The sequence below is a fragment of the Schistocerca serialis genome, chromosome 8 (genome assembly GCF_023864345.2).
Source record: "Schistocerca serialis cubense isolate TAMUIC-IGC-003099 chromosome 8, iqSchSeri2.2, whole genome shotgun sequence".
Taxonomy (NCBI): Eukaryota; Metazoa; Arthropoda; class Insecta; order Orthoptera; family Acrididae; genus Schistocerca; species Schistocerca serialis.
This window is the reverse complement of record NC_064645.1, coordinates 315,372,497-315,394,494: the sequence shown is the minus strand read 5'-3', so window position 1 is coordinate 315,394,494 and position 21,998 is coordinate 315,372,497. Positions and strand designations below refer to the sequence as shown.

Here is a 21,998-nt window from a genome sequence, read left to right as displayed (position 1 = left end):
TGCTGCGAAGCACAGTCGAGCAAAGGAGATGCGTCAACAGATTCACTTTCAGTTGATACTGGGACATGCTGAAATAAGGGACAACGAACGTGCAGATAAACTGACAAAACTGGTGCAGTATGTACTTCCCACCCACATACCCCTACCATACCGTGTTTTTCTAGTAGGCTCGCCAGACAAGCAAAAACTTAATGGACAAAGTAAGTGGACATAGGCCGCAATATCAAAGGCACATGGTGTTGGGCGATTCAGCAACAAATTCCACTCCAACCTCGGTTTCTCAGCTTGGCGCTCACGAGAAGAGAGATTGTTACTCCTATGACTAAGTGTAGATTATATGAATACCAGTAAAACGAGACATTTGTTACAGTTCATTCATTTTTCAAATTGTTACTTCTGCCCCATTGACGATGACATTGTACACATATTCATAGATTGTGATGAATACCATCGTCTATACAATATTTAAAAAAATTACGGCCTATTTTCCTCTTGGGGTAGCTCTTGATTCCATGAATAAGTCCATTGCCAAATGTATTTGCCCACCATGGGGCTCACCACTCGTTGGTGAGTGCGTATTTGGCTACCACGGGGCCCCAGCCTTTGCAGCATTGTTTCCTCTTTCTATGCTACAAATGCACACTTAAGTTATCTCTTCACTTCTCTGACTTTCTATCAGATGGTCATGGTTTTGCAGACCCTGCTTGGGCTTGGTTCACGATTTCGGCCTTGATTTCTAGTTTTATTCCTGGTGCAACTTCATCTTCCATTAACGATTATATGGTCCCCATTATTGGGTTTGGCCTGCCATCTTTTCCATATTTTACAGAAGAGCGTGTCGTGCAGGGTAGGTCGCCCACTGTGGTGTATGCTTTGCCTCTGTGCCCTTTCACCCTGTCACCCTTCCTTCTTGTCGTCACAGTACACCCGAAGCCCAGCATGGTAGCCATCCTGTTGTGGGACTGGGGTCATCAAGTACCTGCACAGTGTTAGCCCCTTGACCACGCAGGGATCGCGCTTTTGGTGCCTGTGCTACACACTCCCCCTGTATGCCATGGAGTGTGTGCTTGTCATGACTGAGGCATGGGGATTCCCAGCAGTGGCTTACTGGCCAGGTACCCATTGGCATGGCGGGGTGGCGCCTATGGGTAGAGCCCCCACTCACAGTGGGGGGGGAAACAAGGCATGTAGTGGTCACACGGCCCCAACAGTATCTTCAAATGGCAAGGTCTCATATGGTGCAACAAAGTACGATCCCACCACATTCCCTCCCCTTGCCACAATGTGGAAGGAGTGCATGACAAAATTACAAGGAGCAAAATCCTCCCCCCAATATGTCGTCTATACCAGGACTGATGGGGATATCTTTTCGGCCACAAAGCCTTTACTTTTTGTGGAATACATTGAGGACAGATACAGACAAGTTGCAGTCATCTCTAAGATGAAGAGCAGTACCCTCCTCATTAAAATATCATCTTCTGCCTCGTCACAGGCGCTGCTCTCATGCGAAAAGTTGGGTGAGATTCCGTGACTGTCGCTCCCCACAAGTTTCTCAAAATAGTCCAGGGTGTCATCTTTCACCGTGATGTTCTGCAAACTGGCGGTGAACTACAGACCAACTTACAGCGACAGTATGTGGGGACCAAGAGATAACAGAATTGGTACTGGGGTCTTCATCTTGGCTTTTGAGTGCGATACATTGCCTGAGGTCAAGGTGATGGTCTACAAGTGTGGCGTGAAACCATATGTTCCTCCTCGTGTGAGATGCTTCAGCTGTACGAAGTTCGGACATACGTCTTCCTGTTTCACTGCTACATCTGCTTGCAGGGATTGTGGATGTCCACTGCCTGTGAACATTCCTTGTGACCCTCAACCCATCCATGTAAACTGTGGCTAGCTCCACTATCCCTGCTCGCCAGATTGCTCCTTTTTTAAGCCTGAGAAGAAAATCCATGAGTATAAAACCCTGGATCACATATCAAGAGTTCAGAAAAAATATGAGCATCTCAATCCCAGACAACTAATGAAATCTTAGCCTACAGCTGCAATGTCGTCACCTTCTCTGTCCACAATACCTTCGTCTGTTGGGCCTTGTGCATTGGGCCCTCAGTCGTCCACTGATACATGTCCCCAGGGGGTTGGGGGCCCCTCTAGTGCTTCCACTGCACCCACTTCGGGAGCATTGGCTCCGCACCTGCTGGGGCACTGATCCCTATCCCCTTGCCAGAGGTCCCTCATCCTCCATCTTCTCTAGCTAGAAAGAGATCCCTTGAGATTCTTCCTTCCATGGTTCCTTCTAGCTCACAGCCAGACACCAGCAAGTGGCTGAAGGAACAACAGGCTGCTGGCTGTCGGACTGCTCATTCTTTCTCTGTCCCTGAAACAAATTCAGGGAAACTTTGAGTTGTTGTCTTCTGAGGAGGAGGAGGACGACAAAAAAAAACCTCCTCTAAGGCAAAGGAAACCACCACACATTTACTCTTTCTGTGCCCAAGGTGGAGGTCCTGGTGGCCCCTGAGACACCATATCTCCCCGGGGAATGTGCCACAGAACCTGTACCAGTCAATGCCCTGACGTCTCAACTGGTGGCAGTACATGACCCTCGGCCATAACTTGTCCCCCCACAGTTTCATGCCCCCACAGTATTCAGACAATCGTTTCCTCCAGTGGAATTATAAAAGATTTCTTTTTCATCGCCTGGCTAAGCTACTGTAGCTTTTAAGCACATACCTTGCATTTTGTATTGCCCTACAGGAAACATGGTTTCCAGCAATTCAAACCCCAGCCCTTTGTGGCTACCAAGGTTATTTTAATAATCATACCGACTACGAAAGGGTGTTGGGTGAAGTTTTTACATATATGATGGACTCTATCTAGAGTAATATTTTGCCTATTGATATGCTTTTGGAGGCTGTGGCTGTTCAGGAATGGGACCTTAGGATTTTACCATCTGTAATGTTTAACTCCTTCCTGATGACGTCATGTCCCAGGGTTTGTTGTCTGCATTGCTCTCTCAGCTCCCCTCAATGATCACTGGCCATGGAAAAGACATCAAAACTTTACTGTCACAGCTTTATCTTCGCCTATTGAACTCTGGTGCCCCCACACACATCAATGTGGCACCATGAACCTATTCAGCCACTGAGCTCTCCTTTTGCAGTCCTGGCCATCTGCCATCTATCCACTGGAGGGTCCACGATGACCTGTGTGGTAATGACTACTTCCTGATCTTCCTGTCCTTCCCTCAGTGTTGCTCCCTGGACACCCGCCCAGAAGGGTTCTCCATAACACTGACTGGGATGGGTTCACTTCTGCTGTTGTCCTTAGCTCCCCATCGAATGGCGGTATCAATGTGGCAGTTCTGCATACAGTAGCAACCATTCTTTTGGCAGCCAACCAAGTCAGCCCTTCTTCCTCAGGATCCTCCTCATTGGAAGATGGTAACCTGGTGGGCTCCAGAGATTGCTGCAGCGATTAGAGATCTGAAGGGGTGTCTCCAATGTCATAAGGCACACCCTGCACTGGAGCATCTCACTGCCTTTAAAGGGCTCTGAGCCCCTGTTTGCTTATCTCAAAATGCAAGCAAGAATCCTGGGAACAGTACGTTTCCACTGTTAGGTCACATAACTCTCCATCACAGGCATGGGCAAAGATCAGACAACTCTATGGCTTCCAGTCCCCTGCAGGTGATGAAGTATTTCCTTAGATGGTACCATTTATACTGATCCAGAAGCTGTCACCAAGCATTTGCTGAACATTATGCTTGCACATCTTTGTTTAACTACCACCCTGCCTTTCGGCTCATAAAACAGTGGGAGGAGTGAATGTACTTACCTACATCTACATCCATACTCCGCAAGCCATGCAATGCTACATTCAGTGAATGGCAACTCTCCAGTGCCCTTGCCCATTGCCTTGATAGGGCCCCAGAGCCAGACCACATCCACAATCAAATTCTGAAAAATCCCTCAATGAGTTGTCAGCGTCACATCCTTGCCCTTTTTGATTGGATCTGGAAAGAGTTGGAGTTCCCATCTCATTGGCGAGAAAGTACATTATTTCTAGTACGGAAACTGGGAAAGAACCCCCTTGAGATGGACAGTTATCGACCAATCAGCCTTACCAACATTCTCTGTAAATTGCCCAATGGTGAGCAGGCGGCTGTGTTGGCTCCTTGAGTCTAGGGCCCTTTTTGTTGCACCTCAGGGCGGTTTTCACAAAGGCCGCTGCACTGCTTACAATTTTGTTCACCTGTAGTTCACCATCGGGATGGCCTTTGTATGTTGTCACCACCTCATCACTGTCTTTTTCGATGTACAGGAGGCTCATGACATGACATGGTGTCATCACATCATTACAACATTACGTGAGTGGGGTCTCTGGAGTCCACTCCTGGTTTTTGTCAAGAACTGTATGTTCCAGTTTCAGGCGAGTGGTTTACTAAATACCCCCGTGTCCAGGAGAATGGGGTCCTGCAGCGGTCTGTACTGGGTGTCCCCCTCTTTATGGTGGCCATCAACAGTCTAGCGGCAGCTGCGGGATCTTCGATATCACCCTTCTTATATGACAACCATTTGTGCTTTTATTATTGCACCTCCTGTTTGGTTGTTACTGAGCGCCACTTACAGGGCGCCATACGAAAGGCACAATTGGGCTCTCACTCATGGCTTTCAGGTTTCAGCTGCGAAGACCCGTGTCGTGCACTTTTGTTGCTGTCATACTGCCCACCCACACCCAGAGCTTTACCTAGAGGATCACGTGCTGGCGACATCTCAATACATTTCGCTGCCTCAGTGACATTACTTGAGGTACAGATCATTCTAGCCTTCTGTGGCTCTATAAAACCCTGATTCATTGCTTTCTTAACTGGGGAGTCTTGTCTATGGTTCTGCATCACCTACAGCATTGCAGATACTGGACCCCATTAATCATTTTGGGGTCTCACTTGTAACAGGAGCCTTCCAAACTAGCCCTGTTAACAGCCTACTAGCCTAGGCTGGAGTCCCTCCATTACCTATCAGGCACTAACAATAGCTTCTGAATTATGCTATACATGTTCATAGCTTCCCTGAACATCCCAACTACCATGTAATTTTCCCTGGAAGAGAGATGCAACTTCCACAGCAGTGACCCAGAACTGGGTTTGCAGCTGCTGCCTGCCTCCAGTGTCGCTGTTCGGAACTGCAACTGCCTGTCAGGAAGTTCAAGGTTCTGCTGTAAGACAAACAAATTGGAGCAATCAAGTAAAATGTGAGCCACCATCAGATTGATGCCACCAACATGAGGTGGATCTTCACATCACTGGATGTGGCTGTGGGTAAGCCAACTGTGGCAAAAGCAAAGCTTTCTGGTGAGGGGGACATCGCATCTGGCCCTCATGAGTTCTACCCCAACCTTGGATTTGTCTCGAAGTATCCTTTGGTCCCAGAGGTTCCATTGATCCCACAATTTTTTGCCGCCTATTCTTGGCTGTTCCTGAGAAGTACCTGGGTTTGGAAGTGATATTCACTGATCGCTCAACAATTAACGGATGAACAGGCTTTGCATACACACACGCATGATGCTGTGAACTCCACTTTCTGCCAAATGGCTGCAATGTCTTCACTGCTGAATTGATGGCCATTACATTAGTCCTTAGCTATGTTTGTTCTTGCACTGGCAGGAATATTCTAATCTGTAGTGACTCCCTTAGCAGCCTTCAGGCTATAGACCAGTGTTACTTTCCTCATCCACTGGTTACAGCTGTCCAGGCCCCTGTCTCTGACCTTCATCAAGCTGGGCAGCCAATCGTTTACGTTTGGACCCCAGTCTTGTTAGAATTTTGGGAAATGAATGAGCTTATGGGCTGGCCAGCAGGATGCCGAGTCTGGAAATGGCAGTCCCATAATTGGACATTTGCATGTTTATACGTCATCAGTTCCTGGAAGTGTGGTACTCAGATTGGTCTGCCCTGATCTCCCCAAAAAACGGACCATTAAGGAGACCACAACCACATGGCAGCCTGCCTTGCATGTTCCTTGCAGGAAATCCACTGTCCTCTGTAGACTCCACATTGGCCACACTTCGCTGAATGATGGCCAGGTTCTCACACATGAGGATCACCCTCACTGCCAATGTAGAGCCCGCATGCCAGTGGCCCACTTACTCATAGACTGCCCTAATTTGGCTGCTTTGAGGCAGCATCTTAATCTTCCTGACACACTACCTCTGGTGCTAGCAGACAATGGCAACTTGGCTGATCTGGTGTTACGTTTTGACTGTGAAGGTTGTTTCCATCCATCTCTGTAAGGTAGGGCTTTTTGGTGTCATTGACTGTCTATGGGGTTGGTGGGGGCACCGTTGTCCAGCTCCATGACCCTCCCTCCACCTGCCCCACCCCCCGCCCCTCCTGGGATCCCTTGGAGGCCCTTGCTAGGTGGTCTTTACCTGGCCTCTAACCTTTCCACCTTCTTGTTCTCTTTATCCTTTATTTGTAGGCTTTGCCTTTTGCCTCCTCCTTTTGATGGCTAGTCCTGTTTGACATTTAATATGTGAAGGGACTGATGACCTTGCAGTTTAGTCCCTTTCATTCCAAACCCTGAGCCATGTTCATTCTTGAACCGGTGAGACATTCTTAATCAGCGGTGACTTTCTGAGTAGTCTTCAGCCTGTTGATCATTTCTACCCACGACATCCATTTGTTCCGACTGTCCAGGATCTTCTTTATGACCGCCATCAAGCTGGATGGTTGGTAATCTGTTAATGGACTCCAGATCGTGTTGGAATCCCAGGGAAAGTACATACTGACCGGTTGGCAAAGTTGGCTACCAGGAAGCCGACTCTGGAGATGGGGGTATTGGAAACAGGCATTTGTTTGACTGTGTCAGTTATTGGCCTGGAATATGGATTGATGTACTCTGGTTCCTGTGAACAAACTGCGAGTAATAAAGAGTATCACAGCCTTGTGACATTCTCCTATTCCTTCTACTCACAGGCAGTCAACCATTGTTGGCTTTGCTTTTGCCACAGTTGGCTTACCCACAGCCACATCCTGTGATGTGAAGATCCACCTCATGTTGGTGGCATCAATCTGATGGTGGCTCACATTTTACTTGATTGCTCCAATTTGTTTGTCTTACAGCAGAACCTTGAACTTCCTGACAGGCTATGCATAAGTGGCTAATCTGGTTTTATGTTGTACCTTTGAATGTGGACTCTGCTTCTCTCTCTGAGGTAGGCCACATTGGTCTCGTCACCTGCTTCGACCCAGGGGGCCCATGGCCGCCCTTGCCCGGTGGTTTGGCCTGCCTCCTGCCCTTCCAACTTTTACACATCTGTTTACTGCCTCAGTGTCGTCATTCTGTCCTGAGTTTTTATCACCTGGTCAGTAATGAGGGTAAGGAAATGCTGATCAAATGCAGAGGGTGTGTCATCCATTACCTAATATGTTTCGGGTCCTAAAATTGCTTTGTGGGCACAGCATGTCACCCATCTTATAACCCTCTTACCTCTTTCTCAGTTCTGCTTGCTTCTGTCTCTTGGATTTATTAATTCTCAGTTGCAATCCTTGTCATTCCTTTCTGAGGACTCTTCCTGACTTAACGTTTATAGGATGGGAAGGGACTGATGACTTCATAGTTAGCCTGCTTTAACCTCATCAGTTCAATCTAATCCAATCCATTGTTCTCAGCTGCAGTTGACATGTAGAATGCTGGAGGACTGCACTGGTGAGATGGGATTTTGTCCTTAGAATGAGGGACACCATTCATGATTCAGAGAGGTTCGAGAGATTTTTTATAGGGTGCTTCAGGAGGAATAGTAAATAAATGATAAAACATCCCATATAATGTGTAGGCCTATTCAGTTTTTATTGGTTACAGAGATACAGCTGGTTACAGAGAGCAGTTTTCATTCCATGTGTTACTCTTAGACTGTTTACTGACTTATTTTTGTTTTGAAATTGTTTGAGTTTACATAGTTGAATTTTTCTACTGTGATTGCAATTTGTTAACCAGTTTTGCTGTATTTCTTTAATCATGCCCATATATTTACAAATGCTGTGTGTGTCAGCATGGTATTTGTGTGTGGGATTTGTGATAGAAATGCTGCAGCTGCCTGCAGATGATGTTGTTGGCAATTTTCTAGCTACTGAGTATCAGATTAAAGTGTGTTTACTAATGTTTTCACTGGACTGAGAGACTGGTGCAGTGCCAAACATTCATGTTTCACTTAAATGTGCAAATGAACAGTGTATGGATAAAGTAAGTCATAATTCAGCTCATACAATGTAGTCCTTCAACAAGCAAGCACTGAATTTCACTGTGTTGGTTTCCCACATACAAGAATGTAACTGACATTACATACGCAATACCTCTATCCTTATCATTTATAGAGGGTTCAACACCTTCAAGGAGGAGAGGAAGGTAGATGATTGGTATTTAGTGGATACTTGCAAATTGTCAAGTAAACCTACTAATATTGTTTACAAAAGAAGACAGCTTCACTTGTGATGGTATCAGTTAAACCTGTAAAACACATCAGTTATCCAATGGAAATGCTCTTGCCTTTGTGGACACACAGTTTCAAGAAAACTTTGCTGTAACTGCGTGATGTGGTATGACCGGCAGTCAGTTGATTCGGCCTGTTGGATTACTGTTTGTCCTACAGGATCCCATTACCTAGTCTTTCTAGCATCCAGGAGCATCTGTCATGTGACAGGTCATCTTCATATAACATTCCACAGAATATAAATTTGTAGAAATGGTCACATTTCTTGGCCATAAATGTCCCTGGACCTTGCTTATTTAGATACTTGTCTGTGGGAATGTTTCAAGATGAACTCTACAAAGAAAATGTAAACCCAAGAGATTAAAGAACAGAAAGATGACCTCAGGAGAGCTACACATGGTGTTATCAAGAGAATTTGAAAATGCACTGAAGTCAGAGTTGGTATTTATGAAAATAAACTTTGAACTTAACTATTTTCTTCCACATAACACCGTCTGTGAACATTTGTTGACATTGCACTAACAACTGTACCTCTATAGCCGATAAAAATGTGGTACCTTCTGTGCAATGTTGTATTCGTATTAGTCTGTATCACCACTACTTACAATGTTTACCATTCCTCCTGAAACAACCTGCAGTGTAAGAGAGATTATATTGCCTACTTCACCAATGCCTAAAAGTACCAAAATTTTTCAAGTAATTAAACAGCTAGAGATGGAGTACTGACTGCTCCTGTTTGCTGCAGTTTATGCTATTACCTAGTGAATGGTCTGCCTGACACCTAATGGCAGGTCCTTTCGGTGTGACATTTGTACAGTTGGCATCATTAGGAACAAGCAGTTGTGCAGTGCATTTTCCACAATTGCCATCAAGCAACATAGGTGTGTGTGCGTGTTTTACAAGCAATGGAATTTAAGCCATATTAATTTAGTCGAGGTAGGGTGAAGTAGGTTATGTAACCTGTCAAGAGTTTTTTAAAAATGAGTTTTAGTCATGTTTCAGTGAGTTTCATAAATTTGTTTTCATTATTTACAGGTCCAAGTAGAGGTATGATCTTATTTGCTCTAGCAAACTTGATTTTTACTTTTTTAATAGATATATACTAAGTTGTGGATGCTCAAGACAGCTTTGTAACACCTATTGATAAAAAGTACAAGCTATATCTGGTGTTTGTTAAATGGAAAGTTATTCATATAGCAATGAATATAGATGGTCCAAAACTATAAGATGGTGGGACTGGAGTAATGATTTTTCCTAAGCATTAACCTTTGTCTCCACTGCATTGTTTAAATTGTACTACTTTTTGTTATCTAGTGATTACTCTGATATTACCGAACATGAGAGATATTTTGTTGTATTGCCTTTGCAACATAAGTCATTGTTCTGCAATATTCTGCACACAGCGATCAGCAAATAAAATAAAAATGCATGTAATTTTGGTGATTGTAACTAAGATAAACCAGAAAGGTTTCCTAACACTAAGATAAAATATAGGGATTAATTTTTAGCATTTTTATTTACAAATATAATAAACTTCAGGGCTTTTTGTGTAAGTGCTTTGTGTGGTTGATGGAACTTAGTGTGAATGCCTTTCCTAATGTTTTCACCCTGGCATTGCACCATTATTGAGAATCTCCATTGCTGCCTTTTCCATCATTGATGAGGATGTGATTCACTGCGAAAAGATTTGTCCTCTTCCAAGTGTGTCGAGGTACATGAGACAGACTCATATTAAGGGTGCGAGTGTGTGTCCTCAGGTTGATTATGGAGCAGATATGTCTTCCCAGACATTGATGGTAACTGAAGACTGCTGTCTCCCACCCCACCCCACCCCACCCCACCCCACCCCACCCCACCCCACGCACACTGCAACCACCCACTCATCCACCTAAGGGGTAAGATACATAGAATTTCTGAGATAGCATCAAAAGTATGGATCAGATCAGTTATTATGTGTTCATCACAAAATTTAGTCATTTATGAAAGACCACCATGATAGAACTTATCAGTGCTTCGTATAGATCACAAATATTAATGATTGATAATACTTTGTTGTTAAACAGTAGTAATATTTGATGATTAAATGTATAAAATGGTATACTTACATAAGTTACCCGTCAGGAACCCAGTATAATGTATTAGCCAAAAGTTTCTTTTTACGTGTGATACTAGTCTTTACAGTATTACTTCTCGAATATCCACAGGAAGAGGCAGTATACTTTGCAATAAGTATCATCCAGTTCACTCACTGACACGATGTTCAATAGTGGCATCTGTGCTAATGAAGTATTACGTATGTGCTTAACTTAGTAAGCCAGAGCATCTCTTCAGAACTTGCTTTGAAATTCCATCACACCATGTGACCTTTTTCTTTTGAGAATTATAACATTTCTGTTAATTTTGGAAAAGAATGTCTGTGCCATGCCTAGCAGCTTAAATTTTGGTTGAATAACTTTTAAATATACCACTTGCTTCTTCATCTATCAGACCATAGTTTTTCTGCTACATTTGGAAAATGATGGTTAAAAAAATTAAATTTGTGAATCATTCATTTTAGTGATTCTGTTGCAGTGGCTCTGGTTGTCCTCCCTGTTTATTCCAATTATTTTATTAGAATTGTTAATTTATTTCATGGCAGGCAGATTTCCTTGGTATATTGCAGGCAGATTTCCTTGGTATATTGCAATAATTGTTGAATGCCAGAAATTTAAAATTTGCTTTATGGCAGTTTTATAAATTTCCGTGTCTCATTTATGATATATTTTTAACCTTTCCAGTCTTTTACTTTTTATACAGAAATTAAGAACATTGGTGTAGGAAAGCTGTTTGGAATATTGATAAAGTTGTTGAGAAATGCATTAGCATCTGTTTCCTTACATGCCTTTTCCTGTTCTATACCTTGTATGTGATTCTTAGCACCATCCAAAAATCTCTCTTTTTTTTGCATGAGAATTTCTCAGACTTTTGTGGTTTTTTGTGTGCTTCGTTTTCGCAAAGTGTTCACCAGAGCCAGGCATAGTATTAGCAGTTGAGTACAATCTAAATTTTTTCACCATGGGCATTGTCTACAAAAATGGTATCATTAAATCCACCTGCTGCCGTGGAGAAGGGTATTGTAGCACCAGAGTCATTTTTTCCAACTTTTTTGTGTCATAATATTTTAGCGTACCTGTTTGAAATGCCCACAAACTGGTTACTCTTTAGTCTTGTCTGGCATAGCATAAGTCAAAAATGAATTTAGATGTCTCATAAATTTGAGTCTGTACACTGTTACGGTTATAATAAATTTATTCTTCAATAACTGCTCACATTCTTGTACTCCTGTGTTCAGATACACATAATAAAGTGCTTCAGTTTTGTCTTCAGCTTTTACTAACATGGTGGTTCCTCATTTTATGTATATTAAATGTCTTTATCCCCATGCTTGGTGGTACAAAGAAAATTTTTGTTTTCAAAACTCTTACACATAAAAGAAGCTGCCTTGTTTTTTCAGCCATCTAATATTCTGATGAAACAAACAGATTTAATTTTAATGAGAAATGCAATATATTGTGTGAACTTAATCTGTTATGAATTTTGTCTTCATTTTTCATTGACTATTATCATTGTTTGTTGTTTAGATTATTTACGTTCTCATTTAATCGTGCTAATAATCTCCATCTACTTCTCTAGGTTAAGTGGATGATGTACTGGATTGTATTTGCCCTGTTCAGCTGTGCCGAAACTTTCACTGACGTCTTCCTGAGTTTCTGGTAAGTGTATGATTCCATTGTAGTGATTGTTGTCACAGTAATTAACTTTTGAACAAACATATCTTTGTTCCTCAGGTTTCCATTTTATTATGAGATCAAGATCCTGTTGGTTCTGTGGCTGCTCTCACCTGCCACTAAGGGATCCAGTATACTGTACCGCAAATTTGTGCATCCAATGCTCAGCAGGCGTGAGCAGGTAAGTCTTGGTTGTGAATGCCTTTTGTATTGTTTTATTTTGTACTAGCCTTCTCCCCATGACTTTTGCTGCATATGCATTCAGATATGTTGTGCACACCTCATCTCTTTGTTCACCTCCCCCGCCCCGCCCCCCCCCCCCTCCCCCTCCCGTTTGACTCCTCAGTCCTGTCTCTCTGACCACATCTTCCTACCCCCCACCCCCATCCCAATTCATATCATCCTCTCCCTCCTGCCTCCTTATCTCTACCAATCATCTCCTCCGGCCTTCTGAATCTTCCTCCAGCCATGCCCATCTGCAAATGTAGCCCCTGCACAACAGGTCAGTGAACCAGGCTGATGCTACTCCCTGTCATGTAGGCAGCCTATAAAGCATGAGTGTAAAAATGTTTTTACTCATATCGCCATTCCTATTGGAGCTAGGTGGTTATAAACTCGACAGTGATGATATGATGGTGCACAAATAGAACTTAACAAGAATCAAATTTGTTTGTGCAGAGGTTTGAGGGGAGGCCCCGGATTACAACATACTGCACACCCAAAAGAGAACAGTATTTTGCTGTAACCGCAAGCCTAATCTTCAGTGGAAATGCAAGTTAGAAAATAAAAAAGTGTTAAGTTCAAAACTTTATCAACATTTGGGAAGTGAAACAACTACTTTTCATCGTGTAGAAAACATTCTGCTCTCCTAGAGGGCTCACAACCCTTTTATGAGTATGTATGTGGTGAAAACAGGATCCCGAACAACTACAGTATTTCATTTCCTGTGCTGCAGTCTACTCTCCGACTCTGTTTACTCAGAATTGGTCTGTAGAACAGATTCCCCGTTGACAGCCTAACTTGTTTGTGAAACATCAGCATTTTAGCCATTCTGTGGTGGAGACTAGTCAGGTACCCATATGGTTGTAGCCTTCCTGACTTTTTAGGGAATTCACTATTGATTCCTGGTCTGTTACCTCTGTGTACCCATGTGTGATGAGGAGTTAGGGGGCATTGGGACTCCAGGCAGTGGTTATCAAACCATGTGGCCATTACTCTGGCTAAGTGGTGTCTGTGGGGAGAGCCCTTGATTGGATTAGGTGGCATCATGGTGGGTGTCTTGCACATTGAAAAGACCTAGTTGTCAGTCAGTTGCCATGAGAGTCCAGCAGTGTCTTCAGTCAGAACTGAATACTTCATTGCAAATTATTACAGAACTTACCTTCCTTAGGTTTGTCGTGGATGGAAAGCAAACTGTATACACTTACTCTTATCAGTTCCTGGTTTGCAGCTGGACTGCTGGAGGGTCCTTTTTAGCTACTAAGTCATGTTCTTTGTTCAGAATATTGAATATGTATGTTGAGAGATCTCTTCCCTGAGTAAGTTATGAAACGGTTTGGTCTTAATTAACACAGCGAATCCTACCCAGTCCTGAGTGTTACTCTGTTGTAAAATAAATTAAAAAGGTGAGTGTGACATACCTGTTAGTGTTTGAAATGGTACAAGGCTTAGTGTTTCACTGGGGATTAGCACTGCACTGTGATCAGGAATCAATTGGAAAAACTGAATAAGTGTGGGGTCCACTGTTGTGTACATACAGGCCTGCCAGACGACAAGGTTGACACCAGAATATTCTCCCTCATTTTTGAGGGAGACTTTGCTTCCCTACTAAGTCAAACTCTTGCGATACCATTTTGATGTGCAGATACATTTCCCATCCCCAATATGGTGCTTTAAATTTCAACCCTTGGGCCATACATCTTCCCATTGTACGAACAATCCAGTTTGTGGAGACTGGTCGGCTGCTTGATGAAAACTCACTGTGTGAGTAATTATCCTTCTGTGTCGGTTGCAGAGACAGTTGCCCTCCCCAATCCCTGAAGTGCTGATCCCCTAATTAAGGAATTTAAATCCCAGGAACTTAAGGTCATCAGTGGTGTCTCATATTTTGAAGCTTGAAAAAATAAAAGGTTTATACCCTGGCCTAATGCCATTGACTTTGGCCGTTACTGTGGCCAGGAAATTAGCAGTACGTAGATTATTTACTCACTCCTTTCCCTTAATGTCAGCCCCTGATGGTTCTGGATGTCGGTTAACCCATGGGAGAGACAGGTTTAATGGTTTGTGCAATACCATCTTGAGGACCCTGATTTTTTGCACCCAGCTGGAGAAGTATCACATGGCTTCACTGAGTGCACCCTCTCCATGAAAATCCACAGACCACTGATGTGATCTGAAGGAATGATGGAGTGAGAATTCCAGTGCTGACCACTCCTCTTCAGCTCCAACCCCATAGTGGAAGAGCAGATAAGTTTTCACGAGAGTCCTATCTCTGTAAAGTAGTTAATGAGAAAATGAAGAAATCTTTGGATATTACAGTCACCTGCCAGATCTACAGCAACTAATGTCATCCTGTTCCACTATTTATCATACTCTCACGTGTGTGTGTGTGTGTGTGTGTGTGTGTGTGTGTGTGTGTGTGTGTGTGTGTGTGTGTGTGTGTGTGTGTTAAATCTTATGGGACTTAACTGCTAAGGTAATCAGTCCCTAAGCTTACACACTACTTAACCTAAATTATCCTAAGGACAAACACACACACCCATGCCCGAGGGGGAACTTGGACCTCCGCCGGGACCAGCTGCACAGTCCAGGACTGCAGCGCCTTAGACCGCTCATACTCTCAAAGAAAACAAATTTTGCAGATGACCATTCCCCAACTTTTGGAGAGTACCACACCTTCTGTCAGAACTGACATGACCCTGAACAGCATCTGGAAGGGTCTGTACATTGGTTGACAATGTTGTCATAGAATTGTTTCCCATGTATACCACATTTGAAAGCAGAGTAGTGAGAGTGCAAACTGTCTTGGTAATCACTATTTGATGTGTAATGTTTATTTATCCTCAGGCAGGCACCTGTGTACCTTGGGATGGCCACTTTAATTCGACAGCTGCCCCCCACCTTAGTGCTGCTATGCAATTCCAAAGCTTACCATACCCTCTGGGGTATACATCCTCTGGTAGGGAATTTCTGATTGAGCAACTTATTTTTGATTTTGATCTGTGTCACCTCAATGATGATACCTTATATGCTAAAGTGTCACCCATGGCACCTTCTCAGTAAGTGATATTATGATCCATTCCTCCAATTCATAACAGTGGTTGCTACACAGTAGTCATTCCAGTAGACCTGTTCCTTGTTACTGTGTTAGTCTCGGAATGGCCAACTGGCAGCTGTATATGTATGCTGTTGTCTTTGCCCCCATTATGCCAGATTTATTGACGAGGTTCTCAGAGACATTTGTGACACAATCGCATGACATTCTGGAGCTGCTATCCCCATTTTTACAGGCTGTCTCCATCTGTGGTCAGTATCATAGTGGACCAGATACTAAACGGCTATTTAGGACAATTGAAGAGCCCTGCAATGTCTCAAACAACATCCTCCACGTACCACACTCAAGACTTTCAAGTGATTTTTTGCAGAAGATTGCTACCTAATTAAATTCATCTACATCTACATCTACATCTACATCTATACTCTGCGAGCCACCTTACGGTGTGTGGCGGAGGGTACTTATTGTACCACTATCTGATCCCCCCTTCCCTGTTCCATTCACGAATTGTGCGTGGAAAGAACGACTGCTTGTAAGTCTCCGTATTTGCTCTAATTTCTCGGATCTTTTCGTTGTGATCATTACGCGAGATATATGTGGGCGGTAGTAATATGTTGCCCATCTCTTCCCGGAATGTGCTCTCTCGTAATTTCGATAATAAACCTCTCCGTATTGCGTAACGCCTTTCTTGAAGTGTCCGCCACTGGAGCTTGTTCAGCATCTCCGTAACGCTCTCGTGCTGACTAAATGTCCCCATGACGAATCGCGCTGCTTTTCGCTGGATCATGTCTATATCTTTTATTAATCCAACCTGGTAAGGGTCCCATACTGATGAGCAATACTCAAGAATCGGACGAACAAGCGTTTTGTAAGCTACTTCTTTCGTCGATGAGTCACATTTTCTTAGAATTCTTCCTATGAATCTCAACCTGGCGCCTGCTTTTCCCACTATTTGTTTTATGTGATCATTCCACTTCAGATCGCTCCGGATAGTAACTCCTAAGTATTTTACGGTCGTTACCGCTTCCAATGATTTACCACCTATGGCATAATCGTACTGGAATGGATTTCTGCCCCTATGTATGCGCATTATATTACATTTATCTACGTTTAGGGAAAGCTGCCAGCTGTCGCACCATGCATTAATCCTCTGCAGGTCCTCCTGGAGTACGTACGAGTCTTCTGATGTTGCTACTTTCTTGTAGACAACCGTGTCATCTGCAAATAGCCTCACGGAGCTACCGATGTTGTCAACTAAGTCATTTATGTATATTGTAAACAATAAAGGTCCTATCACGCTTCCCTGCGGTACTCCCGAAATTACCTCTACATCTGCAGATTTTGAACCATTAAGAATGACATGTTGTGTTCTTTCTTCTAGGAAATCCTGAATCCAATCACAAACCTGGCCCGATATTCCGTAAGCTCGTATTTTTTTTCACTAAACGTAAGTGCGGAACCGTATCAAATGCCTTCCTGAAGTCCAGGAATACGGCATCAATCTGCTCGCCAGTGTCTACGGCACTGTGAATTTCTTGGGCAAATAGGGTGAGCTGAGTTTCACATGATCTCTGTTTGCGGAATCCATGTTGGTTATGATGAAGGAGATTTGTATTATCTAAGAACGTCATAATACGAGAACACAAAACATGTTCCATTATTCTACAACAGATTGACGTAAGCGAAATAGGCCTATAATTATTCGCATCTGATTTATGACCCTTCTTGAAAATGGGAACGACCTGCGCTTTCTTCCAGTCGCTAGGTACTTTACGTTCTTCCAGCGATCTACGATAAATTGCTGATAGAAAGGGGGCAAGTTCTTTAGCATAATCACTGTAGAATCTTAAGGGTATCTCGTCTGGTCCGGATGCTTTTCCGCTACTAAGTGATAGCAGTTGTTTTTCAATTCCAATATCGTTTATTTCAATATTTTCCATTTTGGCGTCCGTGCGACGGCTGAAGTCAGGGACCGTGTTACGATTTTCCGCAGTGAAACAGTTTCGGAACACTGAATTCAGTATTTCTGCCTTTCTTCGGTCGTCCTCTGTTTCGGTGCCATCGTAATTCAATAAGATGGAATGCAGGGGTGCTACATCTCTTCCTCAGGAACATGTGCTTCTTCATCCAAGGTGTGACCAAATTCCATAACCTGCAGGACTGCTAAAGATTAACAGCTGTTCTAGATTCTGCTGCTTCTTTTAGGATTGGGGTGGGGGTCTTTTTGTACCAATGTGTGAGTTCTTGCTAAACATTTTACTGCTCATCTTTGCAGTAGCATTGACATCCTCTTCTTTCCTTTCCATTTGAACACAAAAGACAAGTTGGAGACATCTCCCTATTCTTTACTCCCCCCGTCCTCCAATACCTGAAACCTGAACTACGTAATGAACATTTCAATGATAGGAGACTGTGTCAGGCTTTAAACTCATTTAGCGACACACTATACTGTCCCACCCCCTTATTAAATTCAAAATCGTATGACTGGGCATCTAATGCAACTCAAACTCGTCCACTGAGGGTCTTCAACTTCTTTGGCTAGAAGATCCTTTCCCTTCACAATGGAGGGACAATGTTGTCATTGCTATCTTTAAACAAGGCAAAAACTTAAAATCCGCTAATAGCTGTCAACCGATTAGCCTCACCAATGTGTTCTGCAAACTACTTGAAAGGAAGGTAGCCCAACAATTATGCTAGGTTCACAGGTCCTTCTGGCCTCATTATCAGTGTGGTTTCCAGGAGGGCAATCCACAAGTCACCATCTGGTTAGGTTTGAAACAGCAATCCAGCAGGCTTTTTGTAAATACCATCTCATTGCAGTTTTTATCACTTACATGAGACACCACTTGGCACCATCGTATTCACTTTCCTTCCATGATTGGGGCTATAAGGGTTACTATTGATTTTTATACATCAGGCTTTTTTCCCATTGTTTCAAGTTGGTGGGCTTCTCAGCTCCCCATGGTATGAAGAGAACAGCATCACTCAGTGCTATGGTCTGAGTGTTACTCCTTCTTATTGCCTTAAATGGGCTAGTGATCTCCATTGGACCAGTGGTTCCACTGTGCTGTATGTGGACATTTGTTGCGTATGGTATAGCTCCCAATCTGTAACCTGGGCTGAATTCCAGCTCCACGGAACCATCTGAAGTGCCTCCGGTTGTGTTCTTTCCCATGGCCTCCAGTTTTTTTCCAAAAAATTGCAAGTAATGCAGTTCTGTCATTGTATCGTGGTTTATTCTGATCTAGGAGTCTACTTGGATACCCAGTGTTCGGGAATTGCTGTGCAGTCCTGAGTTTTGGAAGTCCTCTTTGATAAAAAGCTGACGTGCTTGCCCTATGTTGATCAGCTTCAGACTGTGCATGCAGAAGCTTAATGCTTCCTGATTCCTCACCCACAACTCTTGAGGTGCAGGTTGCACTTCCCTACACTGTACATATGTGGCCCTCTTGCTGTCCCAATTGGATCAGTTGATAATTATGGAGCAAGGCTGGCTTCTAGTGTGTTTCATAGTTGACCCATAGACAGTCTCATGGCCAAAGCAGAGATCTTACTTCCTCAGTTCAGACTGCAACAACTCTTGCTCACCATAAAATAACTTCATAATCTGACTTACCAAATTCTTTTTACACTTTGAGGGTGTTGACCTCTGACAGTTGCTCTCTGGTGGGGCTCCCAGGTGGGCAGAAGACCCAACAGAGGGTCTGGAAAGCCATTCCAACCCCATTGTTGTGTGCTTTCTGTGTATTCCTGTGTGCTTTGTCTTGGTTAGTACCCAGACCATGAATTTTGATTTCAAAGAACTAAAGTTTTTTGTCACTGTTTACTTTTGATCTACTCCTCTCTGTTCTCCATGTGTATCAGTGTGGTACCATCATTTAAACTGACAGCTCTAAAATGATGGGTAGAACAGAATATGCTTTAGCATCTCCCACTGGGCAGGAAGAACATTTGTTGCCAGGAACATGTAATGTTTTTATGGTGAAGCTGATCCATTAACGGAGCCCAGTACTTTTAATTTGTCATGACTCAGCGAGTAGTCTCCAGGCTGTTGACTGATGTTACTCTTGCCATATTGAGAGATGATATTCACTATTTTCTCTCTGCCCTTAGTCATACTATGTGCTTCATTGTCTTTCTCTGGGCCCCAAGTCATGTGGGTATCCCAGGGAATGGGCCATCCATCTGGCCATCCATGTGGCTAGAGGAATGATTTCTCACCTTACATTCACTTTGACAATCCCAGGTATGGATTTGCTATTGCCAGTAACACCTCTACTTAACTTGAAGACAGAGCATCATCGGATGATCTTATAAACTGCACACTGTCAAGCAGACTACCGTTATACAACACTGCTCTTAACGTTCCTCCCAGAAAGAATCCACCATTTTTAATTACTTTCAGATGGAGTTGACATTTTTTTCCACTGCACTGCATTTTACTATTTTAGAAGTGCCCTTCACGTAGAAGGCCAATGAAGGGAAGACGTTAAGTATTTCTTATCGATTAATTAAGCTGACTAAAAAATAATAGTTTAGCAGTTTTCTATGCTGCCTTTGAGGGAATGTGTTCTATTCCAACTTTTAATGTTTTTTGTCAAGTGGCCCTTACATGTTCAGTACTATTAACTCAATAATATTCTGTAAATATGTTTTGTGGTAATTAAGGCCAAGAACATTGCAACAGTATTACACAATATTTATGTCCGGGAAGCGTCAGAACTCTGCCTTTGCAGCGAACAAGTCTGTGCTCAACAATATGGGAACTCTCACATATTGTGAATGAGTTTCTTGTTTGGCAAAAGAAAAGGAGAAATTATGTGTAATGGACATAATAAATCTGAAAAGCTTCCTGTGATCATTTCAATGGACCAGAAGCTTATTTATGGCAGCTTAGATTCGTAAACCACAGTGATGATTAATTACAAACTGAAAAAGTGAACAATGTAGTTTATAGCATACCTGTACTGTTTTATGTGTATTTCTCTAATGTAACAACTGTCACAAACGAAATAAATGTGTGTGATCTCTGGACAACTGACCTAACCTTACTTATCAATGCTGAGAACTGTTACGAGTAAAATAAACATTTCTGCTTACTGTCATCTCACAAAAATCTTCAGTTTATTCTGCTTTTGTGGACAAGGTATGTGGCATTTCCTGATAAGTGAGGATTTTTCTTAAAGTACTGCATGGTACTTTCATATACATCCTCCCCACCCACTTCCTGGTATTTTATTTCTTTCTCTCTCTCTCTCTCTCTCTCTCTCTCTCTCTCTCTCTCTCTCTCTCGGCAGAAACTGAAATGTATTGCACAGTACCATCCTCACATGGTACAATATATTGAGACAGTGTCAATATTTTTAAAACTCTGCAGTGTTCATTATATTGCACAAGCTGTCAATACCGAACTCGGACAGTGAAATTATTACACAATACCCAGTGTGCGAACACTCAAATGTGACCACCTACTGAGCAACCCCTGTGCGTCTGGGGGTTAGAATAGGCCTGAGGTATTCTGCCTGTTGTAAGAGGCGACCAAAAGGACTGTAACACTTTCCAGCCCTATGAGTTCAAGTCCCATTCTATGGTTTGACCTGCCACTTTCAAAATTCTACAGAAGTGCGGGCCATATGTGGAAGGACACCTTACATGGTGCACGAGTGCCCTTAGATTCGATCTCCTGAATCTCTTGTCATGGCTTTGCATCTCCACCTGCGATTCAACTGTTTGGGCGAGGACATTTCCGGTGTATGTCATCTTCTTCTGTTGTCTCCTGTCCTCTTTTGCACCCATGACGATATTGGATTTCTCTGCACCCACAATCCAGCACGGTAGCCAGTCTATTGTGGTGGGGCTGCTATGTACCCATTTGGTGGTAGCCCCCTGACAACACAGGAATCGCACTGCTGATGCCTGATCTGTAAACTCCCCACGTATGCCAAGGAGTAGATGCCTGTCTTCCTGGGGCATCAGGACTCCCAGCAATGGCTATCACGCCAGTTGGCCTTTGCTGTGGCTGGGTGGCACCCTTGGGGAGAGCCCGTGACTGGAGTCGGTGGCATCAGGGCGGATGACCCGCAATGAAGTGGACTAAGTCATCTCTTGCTGGTGACTTTACAGCACCAGCAGTTTCTAAGAAGGGCAAGATAGAATACAATGCCAACAGGTATGACCCTAAATTGTTTCCCTCTCTCGCTACACCATGGGAGAAATGTAGGGCTACAGAACGGAGAAAGCCATATTCACCTCAGTTTTTAGTCTGTAGCAGAACTGATGGGGATTATTTTCTACTGGCGAAGCCCCAATTTTTCATTGAACACCTTGAGGATAAGTTTGGAGAATTGACAGCACTGCCTAAGATGTGAAATGGCGCAGCCTTGATTCGGACAGCATCCGCAGCCCAATCCCGAGCATTACTCACCTATAACAAGCTGGGTGACATTCCTGTTTCCGTCACTCCCCATAAA

At 43.3% G+C, this 21,998-nt stretch overlaps 1 protein-coding gene across 6 annotated transcripts in view; it reads left to right on the top strand.

Annotated features, from left to right (window-relative positions):
• Positions 1–21,998, top strand: part of LOC126416246 (receptor expression-enhancing protein 4) — a 281,870-nt gene that overhangs the window by 145,247 nt on the left and 114,625 nt on the right. For all 6 annotated transcript variants that reach the window (XM_050083866.1, XM_050083867.1, XM_050083864.1 and 3 more), the window contains 2 exons: positions 12,160–12,239; positions 12,315–12,435. In XM_050083866.1, the coding sequence (XP_049939823.1) occupies positions 12,160–12,239; positions 12,315–12,435 (201 nt within the window). The remainder of the gene's footprint in view (positions 1–12,159; positions 12,240–12,314; positions 12,436–21,998) is intronic.